This window comes from Tenrec ecaudatus, chromosome 9, assembly GCF_050624435.1.
Source record: "Tenrec ecaudatus isolate mTenEca1 chromosome 9, mTenEca1.hap1, whole genome shotgun sequence".
In the NCBI taxonomy this organism is placed as follows: domain Eukaryota; kingdom Metazoa; phylum Chordata; class Mammalia; order Afrosoricida; family Tenrecidae; genus Tenrec; species Tenrec ecaudatus.
In genome coordinates, this window is record NC_134538.1 from 72,710,613 (window position 1) to 72,723,808 (window position 13,196).

The 13,196-nt window shown below is 39.2% G+C and overlaps 1 protein-coding gene across 2 annotated transcripts in view; it reads left to right on the top strand.

The window, feature by feature from the left end:
• The window catches only part of DPY19L1 (dpy-19 like C-mannosyltransferase 1), a 106,220-nt gene that overhangs the window by 12,357 nt on the left and 80,667 nt on the right, over nucleotides 1-13,196 (top strand). For both annotated transcript variants that reach the window (XM_075558198.1, XM_075558199.1), the window contains exons 2-4: nucleotides 8,753-8,777; nucleotides 9,408-9,495; nucleotides 12,128-12,265. In XM_075558198.1, the coding sequence (XP_075414313.1) occupies nucleotides 8,753-8,777; nucleotides 9,408-9,495; nucleotides 12,128-12,265 (251 nt within the window). The remainder of the gene's footprint in view (nucleotides 1-8,752; nucleotides 8,778-9,407; nucleotides 9,496-12,127; nucleotides 12,266-13,196) is intronic.

Genomic DNA, 13,196 nt, shown 5'->3' on the forward strand with positions numbered 1-13,196 from the left:
AACATACTTTTCGTATAGAATAGGTTTAAATTTTTGCTTGATAACATTTTGGTTTGAAAAAATAAAAGGGGTATATCTATTTCAATCCTTTAGAATGCCAAAAAGAGGCTTATGTGTTAAAGTGAAGGAAAAATGAATGATCGATTCTGCAGTAACCATCAAAAGAATATACCCGGTTGGTAATCATTGGAATAATCATTTAGAATATGTTTTCCTATAGGAGAAAACTCTAGAGCTGCTTTCAGGAGCTTTTGTGATTTTATGATTTTCTGTGCTTAAATTAATTGCTCACAAGGCAGTATTTGCTTTAATGGGCTTTTCATTTCAAAGGGCATATGTAAATAAAATTTATTTTAGTTTTTTACTATATTAAAGTATAGCTCTAAAATTCTCTATAAAATTAATAGTCACTATAAACGATGATGGCATTGGTAGAATTCCTGCCTTCCATGTGGGAGATCTGTGTTCAGTTCCCTGTCTCTACACCTTATGTACAGCCACCACTTGTCAGTGGAGGCTTACGTGTTCTTCAAGAAGGTTTAGTGCAGCTTATAGACAGACTAGGAAGAAAGCCCTGGTGATGGGCTCATGAAAACAATCCAGAGAAAACTCTGTAGATCAGCATTGGAGAATCTCTTCTGCTAAGGATATTTATAACATCATTTGTGGGCCATACAAAATTATCATCTTAAAAATTAACCTGTATTTTGTCAAAAATTTGATTAACGCATTCCTAATGTAAGGAGAGAAAGGGGGCGGGACTTTCTACTCTCATAAAGAGTTAAGAGTCTTGGAAACTCACTGGGGCAGTTCTACCCTGCCCTCCAAGGTCCCCATGAGTCGGCATCTGCTCGATGGCAGTGAGTTTGAGTTTGGTATTGTGGTGACGGGAACTGCCCCTCTTTGGTGAGGTGTGCTACATATCAATGATTTTGTGGGCCTTAGATGGGCCAGATGGTCCTCATCCTGCTGAAGATAGATCATGGTGGTCTGAACCCCACCTGATCCTTAGGGAAGTTGCAGATCAGACTGTGTTCTGTTCTGTTGTACCTGGTATCACTTTGAATCTAGGACTAACTTGGTAGTAGCTAAGAAGATGAAGCACAATACACCTAAAAACAGATGAATTACAGCATTTGGAAATCTTTTTAAAATAAGAGAGAGGCAGGTAAGAATGTTTGAGGACAAAGCTGCCTGGGTCTTTGTCTCGTCTCCTTCATTTTCACTCATGGTGAGTTTAATGAATAGCTTTCAGGTGAGACTTTCTGTGTCCTGCCTTAGTTTCTCTACTGATCAGCTGTGTGCCCTTTGACAAGTTACTACACTCCTCTGTGCCTCAATTTCCCACCCATATACTGAGGAAATATTAGTGCCTGTCACTGTGCATAACTGAGGGCATATTGATCTAGTACAGTTACAAACCGTTTATGCCTGCTATGTATTGTTATTGTATTGCAAAGAACAAAGGAATACAAAGAAACTGGGCAGACTATGAATTGGCCTTTGAGACTATATATAAAAGGCTACCATTCTCATACCATGAACTAGATCTAATATGGAAGGGTATTTTTGGAAGTAGAGTGATGACGACCTTGACAAATCCTATTTATCACTCAAATATTGTGAAGGTCAGGACTATAACTTAATGGCATAATATGAAATTTATTGTTGTTAAAGTCAGAACAAGACACGTTTGCCTCCTTGCAGCATAATTCTATACTATTACTGTGGAAGTTTATTGTTATTGCCAAATGAGAAAAAAAGCTAGCAATAAAATTATAAAACAGAAAAAAGTGATAAATTATGTTTCTAATTAATTAAAGATGATAAATTAAAAACTTGTTAGAAAAATAGTTCAGTAAGTGGGCCAAAGCCAATAAATTACAAAATAAATACATCCCCAAAATAAATACCTGAACACATTCTAGGAAGTATAACAGGAATACATTTCAGGTATATTAACAGAAAAATGTTAAGTGTCAGGTAAAAACTAGATAAATATAAGCTACACAGAATAATAAGATTTTTCTCTAGGGTAATGTAATTGAAGGTATATATCAGTTTTATGCATGTGAATATTCTAGTTGTAAACATGTATCGTCTTCTTAAATTCCAAATGAGATTCCAGTTATCCTCTGAAAGGTATTACCATAGTATATCTGACAATTCTGGGGTGCCGTTTTTGTGCATGTGTATTCCAGTTATTTAGTCTGATAAAGGTGGCATTTATTTCTACTGAGAGATGGATGATTTATTAAGAAAATGAAACCAAAAGTAGATGTGGAACTTCTTTTTAGGCAAAGAAACCAAAAACAAGGAAGTGAATGATAAGATTTTTCAATAAGAAAAAAATTAAAAGTTAAAGTGTCATATGTAAACATAAACATTCAAACAGAGTTAAATCCTTGTAGTCTCAATGACCAAGAACATGTCAGACTTTTATCTTTTATAACGATTAAGAGCTAGGCAAAAGCTATTTTCAATGTATAAAACTATCTTTAAGAATAAGGAAACAGGATCTGAGCTAGTATTTGGCTTCATTTCTAAGAATTTCACAGTTCAACTGAGTAGTTCCCACTACCGTTGAGTCAATCCTAAGACTCATAAGGATCCTCATGTAGCGTCTCCGAGATTGTAAATCTTTCTGGGAGCAATTAGCCTCCTCTTTTGCCTGCAGAGAGGCAGGTAGGCTCGAATCTCCAACCTTGGCTTAGCAGTTCAATGCTTACTTGACAGCACCACCAAGGCGAGTAGCGATTTTATCTAAAGTCGACCTCCAGATTTTTGTTAGGTGCCGTCTCGTCAGTTCTGACCCCCGCTTACCTTTTACACAAGAGAACAAATCACTGCCTGGTGCTACTTCATCCTCACAATTGTCCCTGTGTCTGAGACCATTGTTGCAGCCACGGTATCACTCCCATCTCCTGAGGGCCTTCCTCTTGTTCGCTGCCCCTCCTCGTTACCACACATGATGTCCTTCTCCAGGGACTGGTCTCTCCTGACAACATGCCCAAAGTCTCACCATCCTTGCCTCTATGGGACACTGGCTGTACTTCTTCCAAGATAAAGTTTGCCCCTTTAGCAGCCTGTGGTACTTTTAAGTTCTCCAGCACCACAGTTCAAATGTGCCATTTCTTCTTTGGGCTTCTTTATTCAGTATCCAACTTTTACATACATATGAGACAACCATGGCTCGGGCCAGGTGCACATTAGGTCTCAAAGAAACATCTTTACTTTTCCATACGCAAAAGAGGTCTTGTGTAGCAGATGTACCCAATACAGCTCTTCTTCTGAAGAATACTTGACTGCTCCTTCCAACAGCATTGATTGTGGATCCAAGCAAGAGGGAATCCTCGACACTTTCAACCTTTCCTCCATTTATCATGGTGTGCTTTATTGGTCCAGTTGTGAGGATTTCTGTTTTCTTTAATAGAGTAATAATGCATATTGAAGGTTGCAATCCATGATTTTCATCAGCGAGCACTGCATGGGTCCTCATCACTCTGAGCAAGCAATGTTGTGTTATATTCAGATCACAGGTTAATAAGTCTTCCTCCAATCCTGATGCCACATTCTGCTGCATATAATGCAGTTTATCTGATGATTTTCTCTTAAACTATGCATTATTCCCAGGACCTTGTTCTGTTTGCACAATTGCCTCTTGATTCATGTACAAGTTTCACAGGAGCACGATGAAGTGTTCTAGAATTCCCATTCTCAAGGCTATCCATAGTTTGTTGTGATTCACACAGTCAAATGCCTTTGCATGGTCAATAAAAATACAAGTAAACATCTTTCTGGTATTTTCTGCTCTCAGCCAAGATCCATCTGACATCAGCAATGATATCCTTTGTTCCATGTCCTCTTCTGAATCTGTCCTGAACCTCTGGCAGCTCCCTAGTCAATGTACTGCTGCAACTGTTCTTGGATGATCTTCAGCAAAACTTTACTTGCATGTGCTATCAGTGACATTGTTGTATAATTTGAGCATTCTGTTGAATCACTTTTCTTTGGAATGGGTACAAATATGGAACTCTTCTAGCTAGTTGGCTGTGGTAGTTATATAATTGCCGATTTGAGAGGATTATAAGTGAAGGGGTGGAGTCTAGTCTGTCAGTTGGATCATAGCCAATGAGACTTCTGTGTGGGCATGGCCTCCTGAGAATTCTGGGAAATCTGGTATTTCCTCCTTGGAGGTAAGAGAGATGCTCTGCTCACACCCTGGGAGACAGAGCAGCTGACAAGACACATGGACCCACCCTGATGTAGAGACTCCCTGCCAGCCCTGAGATGTTTCCAATGACACTGGATCCAAAGACTTTCTACCCACTGGCCTGTGATTTTCTACATTCGGCATCGGTACATGGCGTTTTCGTGAATCTGAAGAGGACTATAGATTGGTATCAGACATATGGGCTAATATCAGATTTATGGACTTGATCTGGACTGGGCTGGGATGTTTTCTCAATGATCATTTGCTCTTGTATGTAAATCTCTTTCTTATATACATATATGTGTCCATGGATTTGTTTCTCTAGTCTGCCCAGACTAACACATTGGCCAAGTAGCAATCTTCCAATTTTCTAGGCACAGACAAGTAACTGCTTCCAGAGCTTCACTGAGCTTGTTGGAATATTTCAGCGGGCAGTCCATCACTCCTGGAGCTTTGATTTTGGCTCTTGCTTTAAGGGCAGCTTGCCTTTACTCCTTCAGCACCATTGATTATTGCTCATATGCTGCCTCCTAAAATGGTGGGGCGTTGACTAGTTCTTTTTTGTAGCGTGCCTGTAGCCTTTCTATCTTCTTTTGGTGCTGCTTGCAATGTTCAAAAGTTTCCCAGTGAATCTTTCAACTCTTTCAGTGTTGAAATTCGAGGCTTTAGGTTTTCTTGAGTTCTTTCAATTTAGGACATGCTGAGAGTGTTCTTCCCTTTTGGTTTTCTTCTTCTTTAAAAATTTTATTGGGGGCTCTTACAGCTGTTAGAAATCCATACATCCATGCTGTCAAGCACATTTGTATATATGTTGCCATCAATCTTTGCAAAACATTTTCTTTCTACTTGAGCCCTTGGTATCAGTTCCTCATTTTTTCTACCCTCCCACCTTCATGAACCCTTGATAAATTATAAATTATTATTATTTTCATGACATACTGTATGCTGTCTCCCTTCACTCATGTTTATGTTGTTTGTCATCCTGGGCTGGGGGGAAGGTGTGCTACTACTTCGATCATTGCAATTGGTTCCCACTTTGTCCCTCCACCTTACCCCTACCCTCATGGTATTGCTATTCCCATTATTGTTCCTGAGGGGTTTATCTGTCCTGGATTCTGTGTGTCTTCTGTACATACTCTGGTCTAGCAGGATTTGTAATATAGAACCGGGGTCATGAGCTACACTGCCCTCTGACTGGCTGGTCCCTTCCTTGTGACCCTTCTGTGACGGGATGTCCAATTGTTTACAGATGGGTGTTGGGTCTCCACTATGCCCCCCTACCCCCCGTTCACATCAATATGATCGTTTGTTTTGGATCTTCTGATGCTTGATACCGGATCACACAGACTGCTGTACTTCTTCCATGTGGGCTTTGTTGCTTCCCAGCTAGATGGCCGCTTGTTTATCTTCAAGCCTTTAAGACCCCAGACGCTTTATCTTTTAATGGCCCAGCACCATCAGCTTCCTTCACCACATTTCCTTATGCACCCATTTTGTCCTCAGTCATCCAGTCGGGAAGGTGAGCATCACAGAATGCCAGGTTATTAGAACAAAGTGTTCTTGCATTGAGGGAGGACTTGAGTAGAGGCTCATTGTCCGTCTGCTACCTTAATACTTAACCTATAAATATTTGTACATAAATCTATGTCCCTATCATTATATATAAGTATATTTACATATGTACCTGCCTATATTTATACCTCTATAAATGTCCTTTACCTCCTAGTTCTTTTCTCTATTTCCTATTTTACTTTCCTCTTGTCCCACTATCAGTTTGACCATCATTAGGCTTTCAGTAATTGTACTTGGCTGCAGTGCATTTGATCAAGCTCCACCAGGCATTCTACGCCCTTTCTGACATTGATTTTAGATCACTGTTGTTCCCTTGTCCCTGGGTTTCTTGGCTCCTCCACCTTCCCCTCTTCCATCTCATCTCCCATCCTGTCCCACCCCCAACCATCAGTCCTATTGTGTTCTCCTTGGGATTTCCTTGGGATTGTTTATCCTGCCTATCTTATATAGATAGGCATTAAAAAAATAATACCCTGTAAATAGTTCCAGGTCTTGTCTGTTGACCTTTATGACTGTTTTCCAGTGAGTCTGATGAGGTGCCCAAACTGCTCTCAAAATCTATTTTTGGGATTCGTTGGGGACTTCATTGCTTTGCACCCCTTGCTTCTCTCCCTTCGTGTTTTACCCTGGTGTGTGGGGGGTCAGACTGGGCACAGTTCCCACAAGCAAGGTGTCTCGTGGGGCTGTGCATTGTCTTTTTCGAGTAGGAATATCATCCTAGGGGCTTGGTGAGCCAGAATGTGGTCCCCCCACCCCCTCTCATTCTTAGTTGCTCCAGAGTGTTCTGAGCAGACCCACCCCTCTCCCTGAGCTGTTTTCAGCAGTGCTGTCCTCTGTAGTGCATTTTTCTAATCCTAGATCTTTGCACATTTCACTCTAATATTTACCACCGTCTTCTCTAGCTGCCCTTTGAAATTTTCTATTTAGCTCATTGACTTTATCTTTTCTTCCATTTGCATTAGCTACTCTGTGATTAAGAACAAGTTTCAGAGTCTGTTCTGACAATCGTTTGGATCTTTTCTTTCTTTCCTGTCTTTTAAATGACCTTTTGCTTTCTTTATGAATGATAGTCTTGGTGTTCGACTGCTCATCAGGTCTTCTGTCATGAGTATACAAGACGTCTGATCAATTCTTGAGTTGTTCTCGAAATTCAGGTGGGATGAACTCAGTCTTATTTGACTTTCATGGACTTGGTTTAATTTTCTTTTGCTTTACCCTGAACTTAGACAGGAGCAATTGATGGTGTGTTCCATAGTCAGCCCTTTCCCTGGGCTTAGCTGTGCCATCATTTCTTTTCACAGACGTAATCAACTTGATTTCTGTGTATTCCATTTGGAGATGCCTTTTGTGTTGTTGAAGAAAAGTATTTGCTATGAGAATATGGTTGGTTTTGCAAAATTCTGTCATGTGATCTCCAGTTTAATTTCCATGACCAAGTCCATATTTTTCAACTACTATTCCTCCCTCTTTGTTTCTAACATTTGCATTCCAATCACCAATACTTACCACCAATGGATCTTAATTGTGTTTGATCAATTTCAAACTGAAGTAATTAGAATTCTCCAATTTATTCATCACTAGCTTTTGTGGTTGGTGCATAAATTTTAATAATAGTCATATTGATCGGATTTTCTTGAAGGTGAATAGCTTGGCTCACAGGCATCATTGTACTTATTTCCTGATGGATTTTACAGTGTCTGTTTTGGCAGTGAATACAGTTCGATTTTACTTGTTTGTGTTATTCCTGGCATAGTAAATCATGATTTTCTGATTCAAAATGGCGAGTATCAGTCCATTTTAGCTTACTAGTGCTCAGTATATTGATCTTTATGCCTTATATTTCATTTGATCACTTCCAGTTTTCCTAGGTTCACTCAGTGTTTTGCTCATTAGCAGATTTTTGCAGCTGTTTCTCCTATCCTTGGGTCATCCCCATCAGCAAATGATGATCCGATGGCTCCACTTTCAGGGGCTTTTCCAGCCTCCCATCACCATGGAGGACCCCTCTCCAAGAAGGCATCGCCTTTGAAGTCACCGTTTGAGTGTGCCCTCAGACCCGAGGGGGTCCCTCCTGGCACTGTCTCTCACAATGCCCTGCTTCTATTCATGAGGTCTTCCGTATGTGACAATACTTGGAAGTTGTGCATAAGTGTTTCGGAGGTTGGTTCATCGCAGGCGGGCAGCTGATTCCTTCTTCATTGTCTGTCTGCGTCTGGAAGCTCAGATGAAACCTGTTCACTTTGGGTGATTGGTCCTGCTGTCATTGGAAACCTGGTGACCGAGCTTTCAGTACAGCAGACGGAGGGACAGTTGGTGGGCCTTCAGATTAGATATTGATACTGGGATCTTAAGATTGAGTGGTATTTCATGGATTCATCTTAATATATCTGTACTTGGTCTGAGAGCAAACTGTTGATTTTCCTCTGAGACTGGTTTTCTTGTTCGCTTGTTTATCTGGCTCTTCCCTTTTCTTACTGCTTTCTCCCCCAACCCTTACTACTTTCATTTTAAATTTATTGATATTGTAAAGATTCAGACACTTCACATGTAGTAAAAATAAAAAAGTTCTCTTTTTTCCACCCCACCCATGTTCCCTGGGGCCACTCTGTTTCCGTTTCACGTCCTCTGTGGACTGAGCCTGCATTGCACTCTCTTGCTTCCACTTGAGGTAGTTTCCGTTTGATATTTCCTATAGGTCCTGATATTTTTTGTTGAATGAGTGAGTGGATGAAAATTGTGAATATGTTCCTAATCCTCATGTGATCCAGCCTATTAGTATTTTGAAGCTTAGCTTTAAAACATGGCCTTGGCGCTACTTTTGAAGTCAGTGTTCTTCCCCCCAAATCCCTACGAGTCCATCATTTATACATCATAGGATTTGACATGTTTACCTGTGAAATGCTCTTCTATGAGGTGAAAATATGTCTTTATGCTAAAAGAGTGATAGAAGTTTCTTTTGTCTTTCAGCGACTTTTGCAGCAGTGTTGCACTGGTAAGTATTTTTCCTCATGGTTGCTTTTTATTCAGATGCTTATAACCGACTAAAACTATTTCCTATGTATTTAAAGGAATGATTTCAGTATGCTAATGATGAATGCATGTGTGTATTACATGTGACACAACAATAGCCTGCAAGAATAATTTAATTGATAAGTCAGGGTCAGAATAATATATAACTTTTTAATAAAAAAGAGATTCATTATTAAAGAGGCTATTTTTGAGGTGGTACTTCATTTAACATTAATACAGTCTTCATGTTGAGAAGATTAATTTTTTTAATCTTCTGGATAGGGAGAAATATGAATTTCATTAATCAGACATTTCTGAAATGGTAGCTCTGACATTTACAGCTTCATATACAATTTTATTGCACATACTTTACTTAGAATATCATCATTCCAGTTCATTTTAATTTTAAAATCTAATTTAAATGTGCTTTCTTATAGAGAGAAATCTTAGGAAAAGTAGAAGAGTGAATAGAAAACAAAGATGGATACCATTGTATTTGAATATTATTAAAAATGACCTCCAAAATTATCATTTTAGTTTTGCTTTTGACACTTCTTTTAGTAACATTACAGTGTAACTTCAACACTGTTGCTTTACTGTTTTGTTTCTGCAGGAGCCACATAACACACCTCTTTGAAAATGATCGTCATTTTTCTCACCTCTCAACATTGGAAAGGGAGATGGCCTTTCGCACTGAGATGGTTAGTTTTCTGGTGGTACTTTGGAATTTTAAACATTTTCAACGGAAAAATTTTAGATACTCCGAAGTAAAAATAGTAGATACCTCCCCTCCCCCGAATATCACAGATATCCACATTTTATCCTTGACAGCATGTGGCCATTTTTCTTTCATCTGCACAGTAAAGGGAACTTCAGACCTCCCAACATTTCATCTGTAAATACTTCCTGTGAATCTGAAAAGACATAGCTATCTCTCTCTCTCTCTCTCTCTCAACCGTAGTACCATTGCCCCACTTAAAATAATTAGCAATTTCTCATTAACATCACAATCAGTGTTTAAATGATTGATTGACTTTTGGGGAGAATACTTTTGGTATGCTTGAACTGACGTCCAAAAAACATTTGCACACTGCATTGATTGATGTATATTTCAATTCTTTTAATCTACAAGTGCCTTTTCCTCCCGCTTTTTAAAAGTTGCCTTGTTTTCCTTGCCATGCATTTGTTGAAGAATTGAGGCCATTTATCCGGCACAGTGACCACAGTCTCCACTGGGCTGACTGCACCCCTGTTGTGATGTTCAGCGTGTGCCTCTGTTCCATGTGTCTTGGAAATTAATTAACGATAAGCTGCAGGTTTGAGCTTATGCTGGGCACTAGCTGTCTCATTCTTTTATTGCTATTTAGATGTGATCAGTAGCTTTCAGTGTCCAAATGCTGACTCCCCACATTACAGCCTGGTCATCAGACTAGAGCATTAGGATCGCCACTCAATCAGATAGATCGCCTAGTCTTCATTCTCCTCCTCCCATCCCTTAAATCAACCAACATTCTTCTGTAAAGAAGAGCTTTCCCACAATGCCCATTTGTGTCGCCGCGGCACGCTTCACTGAGTGAGGCAGGGAGATGCTTGATTGTTTAATTTACCTGTTTTCAGGGAAATGGAGCCTCTTCCAGTGGTGATAAATGGACAATTTCCTCTTTGAGTATCGTCATGAACTGTACTTGTCTTGTGGACATTCTCATCTTTACCAGTTGATTCATTTGATGTGGCCTCTCTGGTATTCCATGCCATGCTTTCTTTCTGGCACCCCAAGGCTTGTGCACGTCCTTCCCAGACTTGGGATCAGCTAGTTTTCTTAGGAGGTTGATTCCTTTCAGGGCAGCTGTTATTTAGAGATTGGAAGGTTGGTGTTAGAGATGCTCATTGTTACTGGATTGGCCATTGTTTTCTAGACTTTTTAGGGAACAGACTTATGGAACACACAATTTTTTAAAAAATTGAATGTAAATTATGAATTTATAGTCATACTTTAAAATTTAAATTTGGCTTATACGTTGATGTAATGCTTAGGAATTATATATAATTAAAATTAACATTACATTTTTGTCTCTTTTTCTCTTAGCCTGAAAATCTTGGTTTCAAATTAAGTATTTGCTAGGAACTTTAGTACCCAAGGTATATTAGAAATAAATAAGATTATTGAAAACACTCTCAGAAATTCCTGAAGTTCTTTTGGACTATAAGGCATATTCCCCTAGGCCTATACAGTAATGCCATTGATCTTCAAGTTAACTGAAACCTTCATGTGGATAAATTCCCAAGTTGATACATAGTTAGATTTCTTTATTCAATCTTTCTTTAGACATTCGAGCATTTAAAACTCTGCTGTATAATAAAGTGAAATATAATTTTGAAGTCAAACCTGCAAAACAAGATAGGGAATCTACTTTTAAAATAGTGCTTTGAGAACTGTTTTTCACTTTTAATACACGTCAGGGTAGACAAATCATAGACCTCCCCGTGTGACCCTTACTGAGCAGCTGTAGGTAAATTTAGGAGAAGGTGGAGCTCATGCCCAGTGTGTGTTTTCCTTGGCTGTCCTCCTCATGCCCCACCCCCACCCCCATTATGGCCAATTATACTCTCCAAGGTTTCCAGTACTTACTTGTTTTTCGTCTTCTGCTACCTTTTCACAGTAGCAAGTCAAATAACAAGTGACATGTTTCGCACAAAACAGGACCACCACCACTGTTTCCCATTCCCGACCCCTATAGTCTCCATCCCAGAGGATTCTTAACTGTAGCTAAAATGACAGGAGGTAAAATGAACTGTAAAATTCATTGGTTTCTCAATGGAACCGACATATAATTCATCATCATGTAGCCTTCCCAACATACCCCAACGTGCCGGTAGGTTCTTTTTAGCCTGTACGTCTGGAGCATAGATGACTGATGGTACTGTTTGGGCTGATAGTTCAAGTAAGGAAGTGTACCTTTGCCATGTCAAATTTAAATTCCATATTAATTTTACACTTACACATCCTGTTCAGAAGTTAGCCACATCTAAATACTTATGTTCGTATGGGTTATAGGATTCTCCCAGATGAAACTTGCTTCCTTATTTTAATGACTAAAATGTGTTTTAAAGCAGTTTTGAGTTTGTTTCATTTAAAACAAGATTATACTCAAATGTGTAGGTTTTTTATACACCCTAAGAATTTGTCAGTGATCAGAAGCCTGTGAAATTAATTATAGCTATTATTTACATGATTGCTTTATTTTTCTACAACTGTGTATTTTAAGTTTTATTTTGTAAGCTAGGGAGTGATGCTATACTTTTTATTATAACTATATTATATGCTTATTTCAGGGACTGTATTATTCCTACTTCAAGACTATTGTGGAGGCGCCCTCGTTTTTGAATGGTGTCTGGATGATTATGAACGATAAGCTTACTGAATACCCCCTTGTCATTAACACATTAAAACGGTTCAATCTTTATCCCGAGGTGAGTTGCTTTTTCAAGTGAGTAAGTTACCTTTTCACTTTTTTTTAAATGTACATATAATCCATTACATTTATTTTAAATCTGAGATATCACTTAAGATGCCAGATTTTATTGTTATCTCTTTTTAAAAGAAAATATATATCTTTTCATGGGAAAGGAAAGGGAGAAGAATCGTTGATTTTAGAGATTTTGACTCTGGAGCTATTGCTGTGATTTGAGAAATGATGAAAACTGTCTAGAATTAGTGAGCATTTAGGAATTATAATAGGGAAGCACCGATGATTTTTACATAGGATTTGCCAAATACCTACCTGGGACACATCAGTTGATTGAGTTCCCTTTCTTGAAGCTGGTTGCAGGAGGATTGGAGGTGGACCCACTAAGACAGCATTAGATGTTACCTATCATCCCTCCATTCGACTCACTCCTCTGCGTTTTCTAGGGCCTCACACACGGGGCTGCCAGGGGTTGGAATCGACATGGCACCTGGTAAAGGTAGCTTAGAAGTGACTGTCAATTTGACTTCATAGAGGAGGTTCTCCTGTTTGATACCCACCTTGGGTAGGGCGTATGACATATAACCATGAATGTGGTCACACCATTTTCCAGAGAGGGACTCAGCCCAAACCTGTCAGACAGTAAGCATTCTGGGGTTGGAATTAGTGTCTCCTCCTGAAGAGGGGTCCGAGTGTCACACCTTCCCCTCCACTACAGTGATGCTGATCTGCCTGTCAATCCCTGTGTCCCCTTAGGATAAGATTGTTCCGATGAACATAAGAGAGACATTTTAGTTCTTGTCAGGGATTCCCTTCAATTGTTAGCCCTTTCTTTATTCTTCTAAATTCTAGACACTTGGGATTTTTATTGAAATTGTTTTATGATTAGAAAGTATTTGAGGGAGAATTCACTTCAAAGGATATAGTCTCTGGGT